Source organism: Phaenicophaeus curvirostris, chromosome Z, assembly GCF_032191515.1.
Source record: "Phaenicophaeus curvirostris isolate KB17595 chromosome Z, BPBGC_Pcur_1.0, whole genome shotgun sequence".
In the NCBI taxonomy this organism is placed as follows: Eukaryota; Metazoa; Chordata; class Aves; order Cuculiformes; family Cuculidae; genus Phaenicophaeus; species Phaenicophaeus curvirostris.
The window spans coordinates 67,327,930-67,350,647 of record NC_091431.1 but is presented as its reverse complement, the minus strand read 5'-3'; the positions used below and the strand labels follow the sequence as shown (position 1 = coordinate 67,350,647).

The 22,718-nt window shown below is 40.7% G+C and overlaps 1 protein-coding gene across 6 annotated transcripts in view; it reads right to left on the bottom strand.

Annotated features, from left to right (window-relative positions):
• UBAP2 (ubiquitin associated protein 2) overlaps window positions 1–22,718 on the bottom strand; it is a 365,909-nt gene that overhangs the window by 84,517 nt on the left and 258,674 nt on the right. For all 6 annotated transcript variants that reach the window (XM_069880909.1, XM_069880914.1, XM_069880912.1 and 3 more), the window contains exons 2-6: window positions 14,982–15,120; window positions 9,228–9,305; window positions 7,403–7,513; window positions 3,475–3,628; window positions 1,475–1,552 (exon numbers count right to left, since the gene is read on the bottom strand). In XM_069880909.1, the coding sequence (XP_069737010.1) occupies window positions 1,475–1,552; window positions 3,475–3,628; window positions 7,403–7,513; window positions 9,228–9,305; window positions 14,982–15,080 (520 nt within the window). In that variant the 5' untranslated portion in view covers window positions 15,081–15,120. The remainder of the gene's footprint in view (window positions 1–1,474; window positions 1,553–3,474; window positions 3,629–7,402; window positions 7,514–9,227; window positions 9,306–14,981; window positions 15,121–22,718) is intronic.

Below are 22,718 nucleotides of genomic sequence, written 5' to 3'. Positions count from 1 at the left end.
TATTTCCTGCCACAGAATACACACACTTGTAATATAATGATCCTGAAGTCTTTCAACGGGTTTATCACAGACAGTTAAGAACACTTCATTAAGATACTTTGCCCACATGGATGTACAGTCTCCACCAGATATAGCTGAGAAATGCAGTAATACTATGTATGCTATTCCAGAGAACATAAATTGGTTGAAGTTGTTCTTGTTTCTTCAGACAGATATGTCCATTTGATCTGATGATTAGGTGCTTTGGCTCGAGACAGAAAATCTCCATCTAAAAGGCTACAGTGCTGACAGAAGCAGCGTATTTTTCATTAGGTTACAAAGCAAAAAGACTCCATTTGAAATCAACCTCTAAGTTTAAATAATTTTTTTAACATCCTTTTATAAAATAAATACCAAAATACTTACATTCCACCTAGACCAAAACCACACCTTTCCCTACAAAGCTACCTGTTTGCACACAACATTCCACATTTCCTGATTCACATGCACAACCAGGTAATTCTGGCTACCCTCTGGAAGGTACATGTCTTTGCACCTTTCCCAGTCCTTCAAGATGCAGATCCAGAGACAATGAACTTGAATGTACCTGTCTTGAGTGCCTGGTTACTGGACATTCCAAAGAGAAAAAGAAAAAATTGTCCTTTGAAGGCAGATTTTTCTCCAAGACAGACGTTACTTCTTAAGTATGTTAACTCTGCTGTGCACGTTATCAATTTAACTTATCTGATATCCAGTTCCCCACATAATCTGCCCTGTACTTCAACTGCTCATTTTCATTCCTCCTGCTCAAGGTAAAACCAAGCCTGTTTCAACTCCATACTATGAAAATCTAAACTAACCAAACATCACTTGATTCCATACTGAATCCATTATCAAAATCTTTCCTATCTCGTCTACACAATAAGAACAGAGTCGTACCTAAGACTCTGCAGTATTCTTTCTCCACAATTCTCCTCTTTCCCATGCCAAATTCCTTCTCTTACTGAAAAAGCCTCTAAGGCAGCTTGTACTTTCTCTGACTGGTACCAAAGACAGAAGGGAAACCTGACAACCTGACCTGCCCCAAAGAAATGGCACAAACACACATCAAATCCCTTTCCATAAGCCCTACAGATGGAATCTTGTACTCTCCTGCTGCCAAGGTACACGCTGAGGAGCCCAGAGCACTCCCACTCACAATAGACAGGCATGAGTTGATGTGGGAAAAAAGCTCTCCACAGCCAGAGGACACCAGATTGCTACATGGGAAACTACCATAAAAGCAATTTCTGTCAACTCATTTGAACTGTTCTGAGACCAAGACATAACTAGTGGTAAGGGATGACAATATTCCTAAATTAAAGGTGACTGAAGTGCTTATGGAATCAAAGAATAACCAACAAACGTTTAAAAAAAAAAGGTGTTTTTAAAAAAAAAGAATTTAATTTCAGGACATGAAATCAGTGCCAGTCCCACATCAATGCCACCACCTCACCTCTCCCACGGCCACGTTTCCCGCGGTCCGAAGGCCTGTCTCCTTGATTGTTGTCCACTCCGTTTTCTTCAGCTCTAACTGTGGAGAGAGGACAGCTTAAGAGAAATTTTAGCAACTCACACCTGAGACTTCATAACCATCTGCTGAACCTGAACCCCAAAAGAAAAGGCAAGACTGTAGAGTGGGCTGATCAACATATCTCAGTCACCCCTCCTCTTTGAAGGTGTGGCTACAAGCAAGTAACATTTACTTTGCACTGGACAATAAGAAAGCAAAATATCTAACAAGAGGGAAATATCCCTCAGAAGAGAATTCTGGTTTTATGAATAAAAAGTGCAGTGATTTGCAGCCTATACTACTAAATTGATTATGGCCTTACCTCTGTAACAAGGTAGGGAATACAGCTGCCTCATCCTATGCTTCCTTAGTAACACTCTGGGTGGCAATAGTAAAAGAATAAGGGATAATGAAGAACGACTCTTCTCCTGTCTGCCCACACCACATCCATGTACAAACAAGGAAACTTGAAAGAAATCTCCTCTGTACTTAAATCACAGCATAATAACTGGCTGAAGGTGAGGTGTTGGGAAAGCACAGCAACTTAAATACTGTGTGGAAAACTCCTGAGGAGGCACTCTGAAAGAAGGCTACTTCCTTGATGGAAAAACAAAGTAGGCTGTCCACTTAAAACACTGCTGAGATTTTGTACCACACAGCTTCTCCTTATGGCAGCAATAAAATCATTAATGCCTGGACACAAAGCTGGGAAGAGAATATCGAGATTTGTTAACCATCTGAAAAATCTCTAATTCCAGTTTATAAAAGAAACAGGCAGCATCTGTCTCAGGCAAAAACTTTGCCTCCCAATTTCACAGAGTCACAGAAGGACTCGAGTTGGAAGAGACACACAAGGATGATCGAGTCCAACTCCTATCCCAGCAAAATTTACACCATGTGTCTGACTGCATTGTTCAAATGCTTCTTAAATATTGTTAGGCTTGGAACCACAACTGCTTCCCTGGGGAGCCTGTTCCAGTGCTGCACCACTCTCTGAGCATGGTTTCACTTTGGTGGATTCAATTTAAATTTGTTCTATGTATAGCTGCAAATTTTATTAATGTTTTTTCCTATCTTGACATTACTCTATTCTACTAAGACTCACAGTGCCTTTACTGGCACAAAATTTCAATATATTCCAATAACTAATTAGAAGAGCTGGCTAATATCGTAAGTATTTTTCCTGCTTGTAAGCAAAATCTAAACATGCTTGTTCCACTCTGGTTTCTCTGCTCACCTATCAGTGTTGTCTCTGGCCCTTAAAGAAAGGAATGCAGCCTTGATACTAATAATAAAAGTTAGAGAAAAAGCAACATGTATCAAATGGCAACTCAATGTGAATACCCAACTTAGAAACATCAGTTTGCTTTTGTGCAATGTGTGCATCTGTATAAACTGTAGCGAATTTGTAACTGTTTCAACTCAGAAGAATTACTGCTGTGGTAGAAACTAGCCTTTCGTCCCCTTATGTCAGTAAAATATACCAGAGACTAATAATGACCCCAGTCTTTTCATTCCCCTTATGAGTAGATGAGAACTTACTCGGGTTCTCCCACTCATAAAAGGCCACAGAGTCAAAACTGCTTAAGTTTCTCATTAAAAGAAACAAAAAGTTTATCAGCTATGCAGCAACACATTTACTCTCAGGCAGTCTTAAAAAGACGCAATTCCTAAACTTATGAAAAGAACAGCAATTTGTACAAGATCAATTAATAAAACCAGGACAGAAATTGAAATTAAATTGACTGTCTCTGAACAAGCACAGACCATCCCAAAAAAGTCACTTAGATCAAGCATACCTGTTGCATTAACAAGTTAGGACCCCTTTGACGCAAAGCTACAAGCCAGACAGGATTTACTCCATTATGCACTTTCTCTCAACTCAGCCAGTATCAGCTGCAAGAAAAGTGTCTGAATCTTTAAAAATAAACCCCTGTACGTACACTCTCGGCCACGGCTACCTCCTCTTCCTCGTCGGTTGGAACTTCCCCTTCCGCGACTCACTTCTCTGTCTCCGCGTTTATCTCTGTTCTCTTTGTTTTCTAAAGATTCCTTTCCAAGACTTTTCTTCTTTCCCCCTACGGTTTCCCAGGAGGTCTATTTGGGTAGAACAGAATAAGATACTAAAGTCAAAAAAAGAAAGAGACAGCTCTCAGTGCATACTTCCATCTCAGATCCCTCCAGTTCACGTGAAAAAACAGGTATTCACTTAACATCAAATCCGTAAAACTTTGCAAACTACACGAATGGAAACACAGGCTTTATTTCTGGGAAGAGGTTGTCTTATGGGGTGTGAGAATTCCAAATATTTCTGATTATAGTGGATTTTTACAAGTGGAAGGAAGCCTATATACGACCATAGCGCAGAAAATCTGCAAAGCAAGCAACAGTTTCCCTCTCAAATACCTCCATAAATCTAGCAAAAGAGCATGCACAGAGCTTTTTTTTCCTCCCAAGGAAAATGAAGAAACTTTTCTAAGCACCACTGAACAAAAGCCTGATGAGAATAAGAAGTAGAGAAAAACATTACCCAGACATGTTGCAATTCAAGCAATAAGAGACAGAATAGCAGAACAACTGGAAAAATCAGGGCCATAAGCCAGAGCATCCTTTCTTAACATCTACAGCTTATCACACACAGCAAAATGCAGAAGAAACTAGGTCTAAACAAAACAAAGAACCAGAGTCCAAACATTAGGCTTCATCTTTAAAATTGAACTCCATATTTAAAATAAATTCAGAGATCGTATTGGCTCCATAGGAGTATCTGTAGGAGTTGAAAATAAAATGACTAAACCACTTGCTAAGAATAGCGCAGCACCCCACGTATTATGCAATTGCATGGTTAGCCTGCTGAGCCATAGCTGCACAGCAAAGGAGGAGGAAGGCATCATTCACAAACCACTAAGGTGGCAGATATAAGTCCCCACCTCTAGGAGCTTATAGTCCAAGTAAAGTATTTCAGAAAGAAATCTACACATGCAAATAAGGCGCCATCAGCTGTGAAGCACTTAAGCCATGACCCCTGCCCAGCCCCTGCACCGCAAAGAAGACTGGCTATCAATACTTTTAGGTCCTGTCCTACCTCCTCTCACTTCAGACAACAGCAGCTCTGAAGACCTCACGAGGCTGGCAATGACCATGCTATCTAATGACATGCCAGTCCACGCTGCCTCTAACTAACGCTATCCAGAAAGCAGAAAACAAAGCAGCTTGCAAGCATAAATGCAATGTCTCTGTCTCCTTTAAGGTAATAACTACTAAGAGAATGCTTACAGTCTCTTTTTTTTTTTTTGAGATTCTATGTATGAGAAAGAAGCCTGAACTCACTTTTCAATTTGATCTCCAGCCCTGGAGACTACCCTGCCATAAGTCAACTTCAGTGATGTGCAGACAGCACAGATCAGAAGCACGAAACTTCACATATGAGCAACACTATGATGTTCATGCAACAGAAAATTGTTTCCTCCAGTAACTACTGCATGGCTTTGTCTGCCATTGACGGTGTAACTGCATCACACAACCACTCCTAGAGCTTTACAGACACTTCCCAGTAGGAAAAATAACTGCACTGACAACTGGAGAACCAACATAGTTCTGAATGCACTATCAATTCACTGATGGGCAGGGAGCCAAACGATCTTTGAACATTTTAAGAAACACCCAAAACTATATGATCCTGGAAAGCTTAAAAGGAAGAAGCCTCTCTGCAGTGAGGTTTTACATGATTTGGAAAAGGTCAGTAAAAGGATGATTATAAAAGCATCAAATCTGTGCTTTCCCACAATATAACTTTGAGGAAATCCTTGAAAAATAAGGTATGTCCTTTTAAGATAGAGGCCAGTGTTACCGCTGGGCATGGGAATCCATCACAGACCAAAGTTGCCTGGGCTTTTTAAGGGAGCTGACTGACTACAGTTTCAGCTGAGGATGCCTGAGGCAATCCAAGGTACAGTTGTGTGACTGATCTGCACAAACACATAACAGAGGCTTCTTACTAGCCCAATCTTAAATGGAAAGAAAAATAATTCAAAACATACCCTTTGTTCCATCTTCAGAGGCTTAGGAAGTAGAACATGGTCAGGCCTAGAATGGATCTTATGCATGCAGTAAGTTATATGAATATACAACTTGGGCAAAGAAACATCCCCTTCACTACTCTCATCCACAAGACACTATCCAAAGCCAGACTGTCACAACTGTTGCAAGTGAAAAGTCCTCACAGACTAACAGCCACACAGCACAAAGCCTTAAAGCCTTAAAGATCAAAACATAAGGGAAAAAAACAAAACAAAACAAAAAAAACCCACCAAACAAAAAAACCCCAGACAAAACTGGCAGAGTAACAAAGAAATTATAAACAGACATTCTAGCTATCACTCCTTGCTCTTCTAATTCTGGACAGACAAATCTTCTTCCAAATGAGGTAAAAAAAGGCTTATAGTGCATCAAAGCAGAGCGAAATGAGAAAAAGATTTGGGAATCTGTATTCAGGACTAGTAGTACCTCTGTTTCCAACTTTACATCAAATCCACAGTTAAACTCTTCTGGAGGGTAATGGCTTTAAAACAAACCCTTCAAGAAGGAGGCCCACAAACTTCCATAAATAAGAACAAATTTCTTCACATCCTTCAACTGACACTACGTCCTCCTTGAACCCTTCAAATTTTCTGCATTTGTTTGAGTTGCATTTTGTCTGCAGACAGCAGCGGGTTCAGAGTAACTTGTCAAAAGAGCAGAACACATAGGTATGTTGCTTTTAATTGATAAATGAGTTCAGAAACTTTCTTCCATGTCATAATTACTTATAACAAGTTGCCAGAAAACTATTTTCAACTAGAAAATAGCATATATGAGAAGTACAAGAGAACACAAACCAGCATATAACCCAAGACAGATTTAATCAAGGCAAGATGCTCTCTCCTACTCCCAACTCGCCAGTTCACTCAGTGTGATATACTGCTGTCTTTTAGATGACCTCAAAACTTATAAATGAAAGTCCCCTCAGTCAGAATGGTATGTGTCCTAGATTTAGGATGGGGGGGGTCAGTTTCCTCATTAACAATAAGCCAATAGTACACATCCTGACAAATCACAGGAAATACTCTATGTTCAGCATGAAGAATGGAAGTCCAAGTTTTTTTTTCCAATTCAGAAGAGACAATCTAATTTACTGCCTCGAATAAACTCTTAGAAGTCCCTCCAGCAAAAACTTCAACCACAGCAAGACATCTTTCCTGATATCTCTTGTGATAAAAAGAAATTGCTCTGTGCAACATTATAAGCAACATTACTTGTTATTATATACACATTGCTTAGTTTCCTTTTTCTGTTTTTCAATAAAGTCATGCAAATAAGCAACATGGCGAAAGGAGCAACTACTTGCTGTAGCCTTCATAAGCACCCTTGCCAGTGTAACTTTCAGGTGTGGAAATCTCACACTTCAACACTAGCAACACACACCTACAGAAACTGCATGGTATCTGCCGGCCCTTTCGGTTATAAAGATTGTCCTTCGTGGCAAACACTCAGACTTGGGTCCCAGGATTGTGGAGTTGCTGAAGAGTAACTAAAAACATTGAAGCAAAAAAACAGGCCCATGTCAGACAGAGCACTGAGTGCTGCTGCAGCGTTAAAATCACTGTGTGTAAATGAAAGCCAAAAGACTCTGCGAGACATAGCTGAACATCCATAACATTTCCAAGGTTCGGCCTATTCTAAGGTACACATGTAGTAGAGAAGCTGCCCTTTTGCTTCAAAAGGATTTGAATGGAGACATGGAAATTGAACACTTCTGAAATACAACTTTCCCCATCACTTCTTAGAAGCAGGAAGATACAGCAAACAGAAGTGGTGAAAGTAAAACTTTACCGTGTCTGAACTTCCTTCCAGCAGTATGTTGATTGCTCTGTTCACATCCCCATTGCAGTCATGTAGTGCCACTATGCACTCATCTTGGTTTTTCCCCGTCACTTCCATAAGCTGGTGGAAAAAGTCAGACACATTATAATATCTGAATTATTGTCATAAGAAAATAAGAGTTAGTATGACCACAGATTCCAAGGAAGTGCATAGCTACTGTGTCAGAGCAAACTCAAATCCTAACTAAAGGTATCTGCATTTTACAGATTCACCTGGGATTCAGACAAGACAAAAGAAATTAAATGGTAATCAAGAAAGCAGTCTTCTGCATCTTCTCCTTTAAGCTAGTGGCAAATGCTGCCACCTCAAAGACAGCGTTATAGAATCATAGAATAACCAGGTTGGAAGAGACCCACAGGATCATCGAGTCCAACCATTCCTATAAAACACTAAACCATGTCCTTTAGCACCTCGTCCACCCGTGCCTTGAGGGTAAAGTTGTAAAAGACCAGAATAGATCCAGTATCATCCTCTTTCTCTCCCCAAAGACTCCCCTCTGTATCATACCATGTGAGAACAAAGTAAGCCATGGCAGAGAACAGATCCATCTGGAAAAACATCCAGCTTAAGAAAAAGGTTATTTTTCAGCCAGATCAGCTTCCTCAACCCATTTCAGCTTAAAGGCCACACAAACGGCATCAGCCATGGCTGCCTAAGACAACCCGAATTGTGCTCCATGCACCTGCAGTGCACATCCTGATACGTGCAAGGCAGGAATAATGCACTCTGTCATGGAACACATGCAGCAAACTCACTCAAAGGAAAAAAAAAATACGAGCTAGAAATACACGTAAATACTGGAGATCTCCTATGCAGAATTTAATTCTTACCCACCTGACCAGCACAGGCACAGGCACTATTGATAAGGGTCCTTTGGCTTCAGGAAGTACAAGACTTCACTTCCGCCACAGCAGCAGAACAAGTTTGTAACAAAAACAACAAAAAGCACTTGATATTTCAGAGAAGGTTTTACAGCAGAAAAAAAATTCCAAGAAATCTACTTCTTTGCTGCATTAATGCTAATCATTCTCTCCTTCTGGATGCACTCCTAAGGTCGTCATGAGTTTTGATGCATTCACTAGAACAAATCACCCATACCCACAGCAGAACAGGGATCTGGATTCTCAGTACTTGTCAAATTAATGCTCTCAGCTATAATTGGGTAATGGAAGCTCGAGTATCTACACCTGAAACTCAACATGGTACAGGAAATGGTGTGAGATTTGATTTTCACAGTGTAATTTTATCATTTTTACACATGCACAGATCTGGGAGGTCACTTTTTTTTTTAGAAATAACACTTAAATCCACCTTTAAGCTACACACCTTTAAGCTATAAATAGATTTTTTTTTTAGTTTTCCTGAAAAACAGCCAAGATGTTAGCAAACTCAGTTTACACAGCTGGTACACTTTTCCTATGTGCGTGTACATGTGGACAAGCTGAATGCACTCTATTCTGATGATCATTAAGCATCAGGACTGTACTAGAGACCTAGAGTCTGGAAGAGACATCAGCACAAATGAGTTCTGGCTTGAAGGCCTGTCTACAAAGACAAATACATTGGTGTAACTATACAGCCAGATCCCTATTACCACACAATTTCTTGTAAACAGACTTTACAGTGCAATAAAAGCACCTTCTCTAGTTAAACTCACATCCTTCTAAAAAAGGTTTCACCTAAATCAGAAACAGACATTCAAGCTCCAAAATGCAAACCAGCTTTAGAGCCCCTTATTGCAGGGCATAACAACTCTGTATCGTAAGAAACATACTTGTTTCACTTTATCTTCAAAATCTGCATCATTCTTATCGTAGATCATCTGAGCAAGGCGAATCTGTTCTGCTGTTGCCTGAAAAAAAGCAAACATCCAGTTAAGGACAGAAAAAATAACAATACGGTTTTTGAAACTATTTCCTGATGTCATGATATTTTTATCTCCAGATTCTCAGAAAGAACATACACAAGAAGAACAGAGGTGCTATGGGGAGTGGGTTAACATCTAGTCTGTGCCAATTTTACAGTTAAATAGTTAGCTGGGACAGAATCAATTCCAAGAAGTTACCATGCATTTGAATCACAGTTAAAGCTCACCACGTAGACAAGACAACCAAGTAATAAAATAGCATTTACTGCAGAAACCTACACTTCAATATTATTATTTTTACACTCATTTCATATCTGCTTGTACTGGGTCTGCATCCCAAGGCTGTGGTAGAGGTGGAGGCTGCAGGGGTGGTTTCTGTGGGAAGGTGGCAGACGCTTTCCCTGTGTCCCCCAGAGCCAGTGCCAGCTGGATCCAAGATGAACCCACTGCTGGCTAAGGCCAACACCATCAGAGACAGTGTTAGTGAGTAAGCAATAACACATTTAAGAAGGTAAACAACTGCTGAATAACAGCAGCTGGGTGAGAGGAGTGAGAACATCTCACCAAAACAATCCCACAGACACCAAGGTCGGGGAAGAGGTGTTCCAGGCACCAGATTACTGTGCAGCACCTGGTGAAGGCCACAGTGAGGCAGGCTGTGTCCCTCCTGCCCATGGAGGTCCACGGTGGTGGAGCAGATATCCACCTGCAGCCCGTGGAGGACCCCCCACTGGAACAGCTGGATGCCCAAAGGAGGTGGCAGCCTCGTGGGAAGCCCACGCTGGAGCAAGGTTCTGGCAGTACCTGTGTTCTCAGGGAGAGAGGAGACCACAATGGAGCAGGTTTACTGGCTGGACTTGTAACCCCACAGGGGACCCATGCTAGAACAGTCTGTTCCTAAAGGACTGCACCCCAAGGAAAAGGCCCACGCTGGAGTGGTCTGTTCCTGCTCGTACAGAGCAGCTTTGGTGGGCACCTGGCATTCAACCAGGGTCAACCCACCACACTACCCCTCCATAGTTCAAGTTTTATAGCTACAAATTGGCAACAGTATTTCTAAATTAACCACATTTCCAATGATTCCTGCTCACATCATCTTCCATGACTGTCCCAACAACCACCTGACTCTGAGCACTTCAAAGCAGACTAAGTCAGGCCTCAAGATTTTGCCTGTGAGCAGCTGCACTTGTTTTCTTTATAAGCAAATACTGGTCTCTGAAAATACCAAAGGATCTTGTTATCAATGAAATATTTGGTGCTCCTATAATGCTTCTGGACCACAAATCCATTCTGGCAACTTCTCCAAAAGCCGAAAGACTAAAATGAATGGATGGAGTTAAGTGCCCTAAATCCAAATAGGCTGTAGGTGCTGCAGAGAGAAAGCAATTCAAGAACACTAATGTCTCATCATACTGGCCACTCCTCATAGCATGGCCTTTGCAGTCTACTTGAACTGCAGTCCTATAAGTATACCAAAAATAACTCAAATGAATAATTAATAACTCTGTGATACATGGTCAAAGGCAGGCAGGTTGGAACGAGATCATCTTTAAAGTGACTTCCAACCCAGAGCTGGAACTCTGATCCTGGACTTAATTTGATTTCTGCTCAAACAGAAGAGGTTTCCATCTCATGCTTGAGAAGTCTGATACTGAAGACAGACAGGACCCAAAACGCAAGTTGATGCTCTGTGGAAGCCTTCTTAGTTGAGAAGGGAACCACCTCATCTATTGAAATTCTTGACAGAAACGATTCACTCGAGATGGTTGGCTGAATCTCACCTTTCGAAGTCTCACTTCACAGGACAGCCAGATAAAATCCTGCACCTGATTAGTTCCAACATTATCAGCCCCAAACCACTTCACTTTTGGAGTTCACCACAAATACAAGCTCTAGAGAAGGTTGCCATGCATAAGTGCTGAGAAGAATCTAAAAATGACTCCACCACACACCACCAGCTGCTTGTTTTTCTGAGAAGTTACCACAGCTGTCCCAGTTTCTGGAGGGAAGTGACAATTTCTGTGTTCAGAGGCAATGTTACAGGACAATTAGCGTTTGTAACAGAGTTAAGTACCCTGTGCTACTTCATATTTTCAGAGTATCACAATAACAGCTTCATAGTTCAGTCAGTAACAGAGGACAGCCTCCTCTGGAATTCTTCACACCAGCCCTGGTGCCACCCTCCATGAAAGCCTCACAGTCAGTGCGGTGCTCTGTGTGACTGGGCTCACCCCCAGCGTCTGCTGAGAGCTCAGCAGAGAGAAAAAACAAAAGGTCTGCTCATTTCAGGAGTAAAGCCTTGTTGATCCATGTTCTTCTCCAACTTCAGCCCTCTCAGGCCCAAAGCAACTTTTAAGCTAGTAAAGAGATTTCCTTTAGAGATATCCAGAGCAAAACCATTCAATGTAATCTCTGTAGAGACATGACTGCATCTTTCCAGAAGGAGGAAACCATTAAGATTCTATTTTCTCTGTAAATCAACTTTTTTAATTTTAAGGTGTTTTTTTTAAATAAAAAATATACCAATTCTATAACAATATCAGATACATGATAGTATGTTCAGTTTTCCTATGTAAGCAAAGAGGTTAGAACACAAGTAGGTGTAATTCGGCTAAAATTTCTGCCAGTGGATCACACCCAGATGGAATTGAAGATTCAGAAGAAAAAAATAACAATAAAAGCCCACTAGATGTGTTTTTAATACACAAGCACTAAATCAGTGTCACAGATGTTTAGTTTTTCCCCCAGTGACTGGTGGTTCTTTCTTTTTTAAGGCACCATTGTTGCAAGTAACACTGTAGCATTCTATAAGAGTTAAGTTTTAATTGCAAGTTAGAAAATAATACTGTCTAAAGACAGCTAAAACTTTACTCAACCTTATGTGATATGTTGGGCTGGTGCAAAAATAGTTGTCATTTTTGTCTTCGTAAACTGTGGTGCTTCTTTCAGATTAAACTTTTAACTGTGCTCACATAGTATACAGTTTTAAAGTGCAAAATTAGCTGTACTTAATTATACTAATATTTTTGGAGTTTGTAACTGTTTATTTTTTTCTATTACCCTAAGCCTGACAAGTGGTTACTGCTGAACAAAAATCAAAAAAGTCAACATTACAAAGTCTGCTCTGAGTTTATTATTTTCTGCAACGCATGTGACACAAAATGAATTCTATACGACAAGGGACCGTGTTCCACACAGTGGCTGGAGCAAGGTGAAGCACCACAACACATCCCAAGACCAAAGCTGCATCCAAAGAAGGTTACAGTCACTGTTAGGTGGTCAGCAAGTGGAATTACTAAAACTTCTTCAATCACAAAACCATCACCACAGAAAAGGACTACCAGGAAATCAACAAAACGCACTAATAACTCCAATGTTTACACCCAACGCTGGTCAACTGAAAAGGACCGATTCTTGCCCCTGACTACATCCAACCACAAGTCTCGTAAATGACTCTGCAGATGCTGCACAAATTGGGCTACAAAACCTCACCTCACTCAGCTTCCTCACCAGACCTCTCTCACACAGATTATCACATTTTCAAGCATCTCAACAACTTTCTGCAAGCAAAGTTTTTCACAAACAAGTAGCAGCCCATAACACCTTTGAAGAATTCATCAGTTACAGGAGTCCAGGATTCTGTGTTACCAGAACAGACTTGTTTATTCTTGGTAAAAATGTGTAGATTCTAATGCTTAATAAATAATTAAAAATTTGATTAATAAATATTATTCTAGGATGAGATTTACTGCTTAGAAGTTGATGGTTAAAAAACAATTATTTTTGCACCATCCTATTTTTGCAGCATAATAGTGAAGGAAATTTTTAACTAAGAACTTCAAATTACAAGAAAACAGAACTGTGTAAACCACAATATTCAGTGAAAGTGACAGTTACAGGTCTAGATCTTGCAATAAAATGATGTATTTATTATCCAGAAGCAACACAGAAGAATTGTGATAGGTTTTCTTAAATAAATGCTGCTCAATGTGACATTATGACAACGAAATCTTCATTTGGCAAGGGAATGTTATTCTGCATTCAGAAAAATTAAGCAGTAATGATTTAGCAGTAAAAATCTCACACATTTCTGTTGATTTGTAAAGCCTGACTAAACAGGAAGGTCCATCTGATATCAGAGCAATAAAAAAAAAATACAGTGTACTAAAACATAATCATTGTACATTAAATAACCATCTTTTCCACTGAATTGCACCAAACCTATATCTATTATGCAACAAGTGGACAAAAGGCAGAAAGAAGTCAGTAAGACTTAATGCCTAGGTCAACATATTACAGTGTGGAATCATTCCCCAGAGACTCTCAGTGCAACCTTCCACTAAGAGCACATCCCATCAGAGAAGCTCCATGGGACCAGGCAGAGATCCTACAACTGCTCTAATTCATGACTGCTTCTGGTAAACAATTTTTTCTTTTAACAGCTGGAATTTCCAGTGTTCCAACTTGTGCCATCGAGTCTCTGAGAAGGCTCTGGCTTAACATCTTCTATACTCCTTCATGAGCTATCTGAACAGAACATAAAACCTCGTCTTGCTTTCTTAGGGCTGAACAAATCCAGGTCACTCAGCCACCTCTCATTCACCTTGTGCTCCAGCCTCTCAACCATCTTTGCAACTCTTGGCTGGGCTTGTGCCCATCTGCCAATGTCTTCCCTGTGCAGGTAACACCAGACTGGGCTGAGTACTCCACTGCTGCCTTGCAAATGTCAAAAACCTACACTTCTGTCATCCTGCTCACTGTACTCCTGCAGCCTTACTCATTATAAAACTTCATGCATTGAAAGTCACTTCCTAAATCTACACATTAGCATGAATCACCACTACAGAAAGTGCTGCAGCACAAGGAGATAAAGGCTTGCGCTCACATAATTAATACTGTACAGAAAAGAACAAGAGCCCATCCACACTAAAGATCAGTCTAGAAAACAAGAAAAGACACAAGCTCCCATGGGACCATATCTAGAGCGATGCACTCTGTGCCAGCAAAGAACTGAGGCAGTTCTTGAATTGAATCAAATTTTGAGAAGTACCTGACAAGAGAATAATGAGTTGCCAGGAGCAGAAATACTTTGCACTCTGTAACCCAGATGAGCACACAACTTAACCACTCTGGCTGTTGAGATTCAAGACAATGGGATAAGAGCTTAATTTCAATCTTGCAGATACTCAATTTTAGTCCACCGGTGGATGGACGCCTTCATTCCAGTTTGCAAGGACACTGCACAAGAAGTTTAGGACTTTGTGTTGCGCAAATCTGCTGAATCACGCTGTAGAACAGTGTGCATCCAATAAAGCCTCTCCCACCCACCCATATTCCTCCATCAACCAGGAATCTTCAAGCATCATGAGGGTGGCACATGGAGGAGTTGAGATCTGAGGACACCAAGGTCACAGGACAGAAGTCTTGACATAGGCATAGAATTCATCACTGAGGGGAAATGCTGAAGAACAGAAAGCTCCAGAATACAGGAACAACTTAATGATGTGCTGGATTAATAAGTAATTAAAGACAGATATCAAACATACTTTTCCAATACAGACAATCACTTTCCCTCCCATCTATTCTGTTTTACTAAGGGAAGAAGCACCCATCACTACATGCTCACTTTCAGCTCAAAGAAGATTATATAGCAGCACATACCTGTACTACTTGTTTCTGTGGTTGCGTTGACTGTGTGGTTGAACTCTGCGTTTTGTCCCGAGTGCCCCGGGTACGTTCATTGCCCACCGAAGTCATCATATACAGTATATACAAAACAGTGTATGTACAAAATAGAAAACCTGAAAGGAAACAAAAAGAAGTGCATGAGTTAATGCAGGGTACCGATGGCATACCCAGGTTATATACAAGTAAAATAGCTTGAACTCTTCCTGCCTTTACCATGAATTCTACACAGAGACTCCTGAGAAAGCAGCTTTAATACACTAGTACTGGATTTATCACAATCTTTACAGCAAAAGGGGAAATGCAGTGGATAAGAAGCATTTTTGTCAGCTGATTGGGATCTGTCTAGATCTGTACTTCCAGGTTACATCTAAATCCCACAGCTTTTTCCAATAATTCTACGTGTAACACCTTCAATCCACTATGCTGAAATTTCAGCTCCAGCTGTATCAGTCCTTAAATTTCTCTAATATCTGCTGCCTTCTTTTTATGCCTGGAATTTAACCACTCTTACCCACTCAGAAGACTAACACAAAAATCTCATTCACAAACTACGCAATTCCTCTCTTCCTTATCAAACTGTTTTCCTCCACATGCATGGAAGTTGTGGCCAATGCCCACTCTAGTTCTCAGTTCTCACTTAGAAGAGAAATGACAATCCTTGCCTTTAAATCCACCCTTTATAGCCAGTATTTTTTCTTTTATTTTCCCTCAATCTTACAGAAATTACTTAGAAAATTACCTGTTACTGTACTTGAAACATATCTTTGTCGTATGACAACAAAGAAATCCAAAAGCTAAATCACACACACATTGCTGCTATCCCATCTGTCACAGTCACCTCTCATTCTCTAGCATTCAAATTATTACACATCAAAAGATGAAATTTATTATCCTCCTGTGCTCGTACAGCATCTAACACAAAACTAATTGATGAGTATGATTTACAGTCACTGTGATAACTGGCAACAGATGTCTCAACTGGTCAGAACAGTTACAGTCAACTGTTTGGCTTCTGTCCCCATTACACTGGGAAGTAAAACTGCAAATTTAGGGAACTAAGAACAACCTCCAACTGGTGCACCTGGGCAGAAGGAGATGCGCAAACAAGCAGCAAAATGCTTTTACTGCAGCCTGAATGTACAGATGTGCCTCAGCAAGCAATTTGTCAGGGGAGCAGCTTTAGTGCAAGCTGGCTAGCACTGAGTTCAATGTACAGTGATGCTTGGGTGAAAACTGAGTGAACTGCTGTGATTACATGGTCAAAGACCTGTTCAATACCCAACTGCTCACTAGCATTCACAAGTAATAGGTACTCAACAGTTAAAGTTGAAAAAAGATGCTTCAGTTTAAACATCGATTCACAAAGCTCAGGAGCCTCATATAGAATCAAAAGACAATTAACCCCATAATCATCCAAATCTCTTCTTCACTTTTGTAATACATTTCCGTTGGCCAAAACTGAACCCTGACTTTAAATTTCTTTATGTGCCAGTTAAAGCATTTAATAAAGTCTGGGTAGAAAGTGTACTTCCATGAACTCTTACATATCTATCAAGAGAAGGCTTTGCCTTTCCCAGGAACTGGCTCTAGTATGACCTGAACTGGAACACTGTGTTTCTCCAGCTTTATGAATGTATTCACTAAAGCCACTCTGTTTCCCAAACATTTAAGAAAGTCTAACACTGTTGTCTTCTAAGCCCCAGAGCACACAGGCCTTCAGAGCTCTGTGACTGATGCCCTAAACACTACTCACAGTCAGAACAAGGGTTACTCAAGCTTGTGACCTATTCCACGGAAAGCAAAACGCTGGATGTGGAGATGCTCTGAACAGCGAGTATGATGCTTATCACTGACTATCTGTCCACGGCTATCACTATTTTGAACACATCAGGGACAGCCTTCAGCTTTGTTTGCAGTAAAAACAACTTTGCTCTTTGTGTTGAAATCTGCTCTCATAAGCCTTGCTAACTGCACCACCAATGTCCAAAAACTAACTTAAGTTTATATACTCTTAACAATGACCGTTGGCTTGTGGGGTTTGTTAAGTATCAGTCAGTTCATCACTATTTGAACTCAGCATAATGAGAAATGAGAAAAATGAACAGAAAACACAACGGAGAACATTGGCCTCTCTGAAAGACAAGGGAATAATTCCAAATAAGATAGCCTGGAATTAGCCCACTGTGATTTAAGATAACACTGAGAAATTACAATGCCATTTGGTCTCAATTTGATAATTTCTGAATTAACTTAATGTTTACACAGATACTGGTACCTCGAAATTCTGACATGCATTTCACTGCTCTTTTCTCCAATTACACCAAAGCTACTCAAAATACTGCAATCCATGTTTTGGACATAACAGCAGCACACGCACATATTTAAATAAAGCGTTTTCCATTAGTTCGTGAAGTACACACTGAGCCTACAGTTCTGATAGCCCAGGAATCTATGGCACCTGAAGAGCATTGTGTCTTTTCTCCCACTCCTAACACATGTCTCTGTAACACAGTTGCAGCCAGGTTTGTTTTTCAGGATGAAAGGATACTTTAAGAAAAAAGGCAGGCACGCAAATGTTTGAAACACTCCTGGGGGATGAAGTGGCACAGCAAGATCAGCCTTCTGATGGGAACAGAGCCAAACAACCTGCACAGTATAACAGGATCTTCAAAGAAGATCCTCATCTCACTGACCGTGCAGCCCATGAGCAGCACAATTTGGCAGTACATCCGCAGAAGAAAACAAGGGAAGGCAGGAGCCTCTTCCTGGCAGTAGTATGGACTTGTACCTGCTTCAAACAAGTGTGGAAACACTCCCTTCATTTGACATTCTCCATCACGCCAACACAGACATTTTATAATCCATTTCAGACACAATCCAGTTGTCTTAAAAGCACAACCGGCAGTTTGACATAAGGAGAGTTTTGAAAACAGAGCTACTTTATTTCCTCTTAGCTGGCTCCCACTACCTCCAGACAGTGTCCAGACAGAGCAAGCAGCCCAGCTGAAGGGCTCTGCTCCTCCGCTGACGATGCACTGTGCAGGGAAACATGGCACCTCCAGACACAGGCTGTCACCCCACCAGGCTGAGGTCTCACACCCTTCCACACCTACTCTCTAGAGCACCCAAGCAGCAGGCAGAAGGGAGGCAGGTAGCCACTACCTTCAAATTACCACAGTGACTACAATTTCAAGCATTAAACACAATCTTATTAATTAAAAATATGGGGTGGAACAAGAACATTGCCTTGCTTGCAAGGCAGCTTCTTATTCTCTCCAATTCCTCATATTAAAGTCTGTTTAGCAGGCTGTTGTCATAGCAATGAGTAAGGTATCACAAACCAATGAGTACAATTTAAACTAAAATTTAACAATTTTAACATAGATGAAACAAGGAAAGAAAACTTGAAGACTGAAGGACAACTCAATTAAAATCTGCTTAATAAAGACAACGCAATATTCAGACACTCCAGTGTTTCAGTTCCTATGTCAAGGTCTGGCTCAGTGCAAAAGTCCCTCAAAAGCAATTAACACTTGACCTTGTAGACACATTGCAACTCTACTAAGCAGCCAAAACAGCTGTTATTTTGGAGGTAGACACATTTAACAAAACAGATCCCTCCCAGAGCACTAGCTTAAAGGGGGGAGAAACCATTAAAGAGGCTGGACTTCCCAAAACTGTTGTGTAAAGGAGGTGGCCATACTTTCTTACATGATAACAACAGAAAAAACAAAAAGAGCAGCATAAGATTGCTGACATAATCAAGTACCACCAGAGGAAGGTTGTCTGTACCCCTACATTAAAAACAAAAAAAGAACCCAAAACCAAACCAAAACAAAAAAGCCTTGATCAGTACTTCAGAAAATTGCTCACTTCAACTATGTTTAGCTTGAAGTACTAAGGGATTCAAATTTCAGCACTTCCTCAAAAAGCAAATAACTAAACTTAAAATGGAAAGCAATAGAGGCACTTAAGAGTAAAATCATTCCAAATCAGTGTTTTGGTTTTTGTTATTGTTTCTGTCTGTACAGCAAGTTTAGCCCAAGGACCTACGCTTCAGCAGCAGATACAGCATTGTAGAACAAATAAGTTGTCACCAGACTGGTGATTGAACAGCACTAGTTTCAAAAGCATTACCTAAGTAGGTATCTCAACAACTAGCTTCCCTAAGAAGACCAAATTCCATCCCTTCTCAAAGTCTCCAATATCATAAATCTTATTCAACACCTTTAGTTTGGGTTTGCTTTGGATTTTGAAGGAAAATAGGAAAGCAAAGGATTGAAGAGGAATTGAAGGCATACCAACACAAAAAGCAGGGTTTTAAAGCTATCGTAATGGCTTTAATGCCTTATTTGATCTTTTGTTCCATCTTCCTTCAGCAAGAAGACTAGTCCTTTTAGAATCAAAGAAGTCAGAAAAGTCAAAGATACAAAACAAAGAATACAAAACAACTTGACAACGTAAATCCATGGCTGAACTTCCAGGGATGAACCATGCGCTGCTATACCATCTGACTCTCAAGAACACTTTTAAAGTTAAATATCCTCTTCCAACAGCTGAACAAAACTTTTGCAGTTTCTTTTCTTTCCTGAGGCAGCCTTAAAGATATTTTCTTGCTCCCTGGACAAGGAGCTGTGATAATGAACATGGTGCAGAAACCTCTGAACACTTAACAGTGTGATTGGTTTTTTATACCCTAATCACAAACCTACTCATTCAAGGATTTCTCAGTGCCAGGGCTGGGAAAAGGCTGCAGGACACTGCCTCACAATAAGCACGATAGTACTGTGCACATATAATGAGTTCAGATCTTACTCCTAAAGCAGCAGCACGACACAAGCATGAGGAAAGAGTGGAAGGGAAAAAAATATGGCTGCAAAGCATTGAGGCAATGCATTTCCCTCAAGAGCCGTTGCTGAAAGAATCTCACCACCTTTATTACTGCTTGAAAAGGGAAGAGAGTTTGCAAGAGTCAGGTGTTCCTCAGGAGCAGCGCTGATTACTCAGTGTCTGTACCACCCCAAGCCAACAATACAGAACCTGAGCTGATGGATCCTGGGAGAATTCACGTCTTGACTTCGGGTCTTCTATGGTAAATGGGAAAAATATTGATGGACAGGAGTAGACCTGCATCACTGGCAGGACACCACAGGAGAGAGGAATTGTACCGCTTGTATGCTTTCATGTTTTATCAAGAAAAGAGTATTGCTGGGAGTGGCCCAAGTACTAGCATAAACATAAAAAACTAACATACGTGCTGCCAGTTGTGTTAGGAAAACGTAGTGAATAAGCAAGTGACTAGTTGTGCCTATCTTTCTTAAAATCCACTGAGCTGTCAGTTGAAATTATTTTCTGCCAAGCTAATCCACAATTAGCTAAGAACACACCTCAATCTACAGAATCAGTAATTTCTTGTTACCAGCAAAAAAAAAAAAAAGTTAAAGGATTAGTACTCCTAAGCAAACATTATACAAAGGAAGACAAAGAAATAGAAAAGTCTTAAAAGTAAAAGAAAAGACAGCATTGTTTTGGAAAAGAAAGATGTGCGCATCTTCAAAGGACTGGAATTAGGCAACAGCAGGTCCCATACGCAGAGTCTCTCTCAAAAGCATGATGGGGAAGCGGGACTGATCAGCACATGTTTTCCACCATTAGAGCAGGCTTCAATCATGACAGTTACACAACATCATTAACATTCGTTTTTAAAAAACTTCTAATCTCACAGTATCCATCTCTGCTACTAAACCAGCATCTCTGCCTAACAGACACGTTTTATATTTTAGTACATACTGGTGATCTCCCCACCTTTAATCAAAACCTGCCAACTACATCCAAGAAACATCCAGCAGACCTGTCTTCATTGTTTCTTCATAAATATTCAAGCTTCAGAGGTAACAGGTACCCTTATTCATACAGAAATTTCTGCAGGAGGAACTGAAATTTCCCTGAACTCAACTTCTCGCTGATATTAAAAGCACAAAAAGGCCACCACAGCCACAGATGCCTATAACTGACTTCCACTGAGGGCTTCATCTTTCACACAGCAAAAGCAATCTTCAGACTGCTAAAAACCTGGATAGCACAGCCCACCAAGTTTTGCTGCTGTCAGGAGACAAGACTCTGGACAATCAAAAGGCAGCAAATGTCCTAGAAGGTTCAGAGGACTTGACCTTACCTTTCAGACGTCAGTATCTAGAGTCACTGCTGCCAACTGCTGCTGCCTTCCTCCAGGAAGGCCATTTTAGATAACAACCAGCTGGACTTTCACACGCAAAAAGGATAAAGTCCTGCTCCCCATCCTAATTATAAGCCCCATGTTTCACAAGAACCTGCAAAACACACTGGTTACCAGCACTAACTAATGACTATAAGGAAACTTCAGGTAAAAGTGGCCCAGCTAGAATAACTGCATGTTATTTTCTATCTAAGCACCACTTACCACAAAACTATGAGAATAAGAGGACCTTACCAGACCATAATACAGTCTAGGCCACAGCTCTTTTCACAAAGTAGATTAAAAAAAAAAAAAAAAAAAAAGTGCTGCACTGTTCCACACAGAAGTAAGTTAGTAAATTACACAGAAATTATATAGAAAACAGGAATTCGCTTTGAGAAGCGGCATGTGGATCCTGTGAGGAAGGGACAACAGCAAGCTCACTTTGAAGTATGTTTCTCTGCTATGGAATATCTGAAGACTAGCTCTGGCCTGTCCTGATGTTCTAACACCTGAAGGAAAAAATTAAATACAGATTCCTGTCATCGGCGATGGAAGGACCTAATTTACTGCCCTTTGTCATAGAAAAGCATTTTCTTATGCAAGCCCCCTGTAAAAAGTACCAAAGTAAAAGAGATAAGGTACTCCTGTTATTGAACACACCATATGCGGTCCTGAACCATCAAGTGGCTCAGTATCTCGGCTGAGGAAGCACACAGAAACCACAGTGGCTCAGTGCTGGTTCCCAGCGGTGCACAGCCAAGCATATGCTCTAATGCCTCCTGCTGCAGGAAGAAAGGAACACCTCCATTTCCCAGTCCTCTGCCCTTTGATTTTCTAGCCTAAGTAGATAAAAGAAAATACTAGCCAAGTCCCCACAAGGAATGCTCACTGTTTATTCCATCATCATCACATTTAGTGGTGAAGAACCATCAGTACTGCAAATCTTCTCTTACACCTGTTTTTCTGGGTTCATCTTCCCCACCCCCCCCCAAAAAAAAATCAAATAACCAACAAAGCCACACAGAAAAGGGAAAGCCCTTGGTGTTTTCCCTCCTAAGGCTTCCTGAGAGATGTCCAGTGAAAGGGCACTATAGTGTCTACAACTTCCAACAAAGCAGCAGCTAGCACAACTGCAGCCTCGTAACTCCCTGTGATAAATACTCAGGTTGAATTATACACTGCAGTAACTAGGAGGCTTGCAGAAAACATTAACTAGTACTTCACAAAAGGAAAGGTTTATTTCAGCTGAGGAAAAAACTGAACTAGCAGGTTTTTCAGGCTGAAAATCAGTACCTTCTGCAGCCAGAACTAACACAGCGTTCCTGAAGTCACACATAAGCAGAAGACAGCTGAGCAGAGTCTGGGACAAAAATCATGACTGGATCTTTAGTTCCTGTTTGGGATCTGGTTGTATATTCATTGAAAGTTTAATCTATAGCACAAGAAGAACCCAAAGAGTTTAATCCATTAAAATCAGGTTTCAGCTCACATCT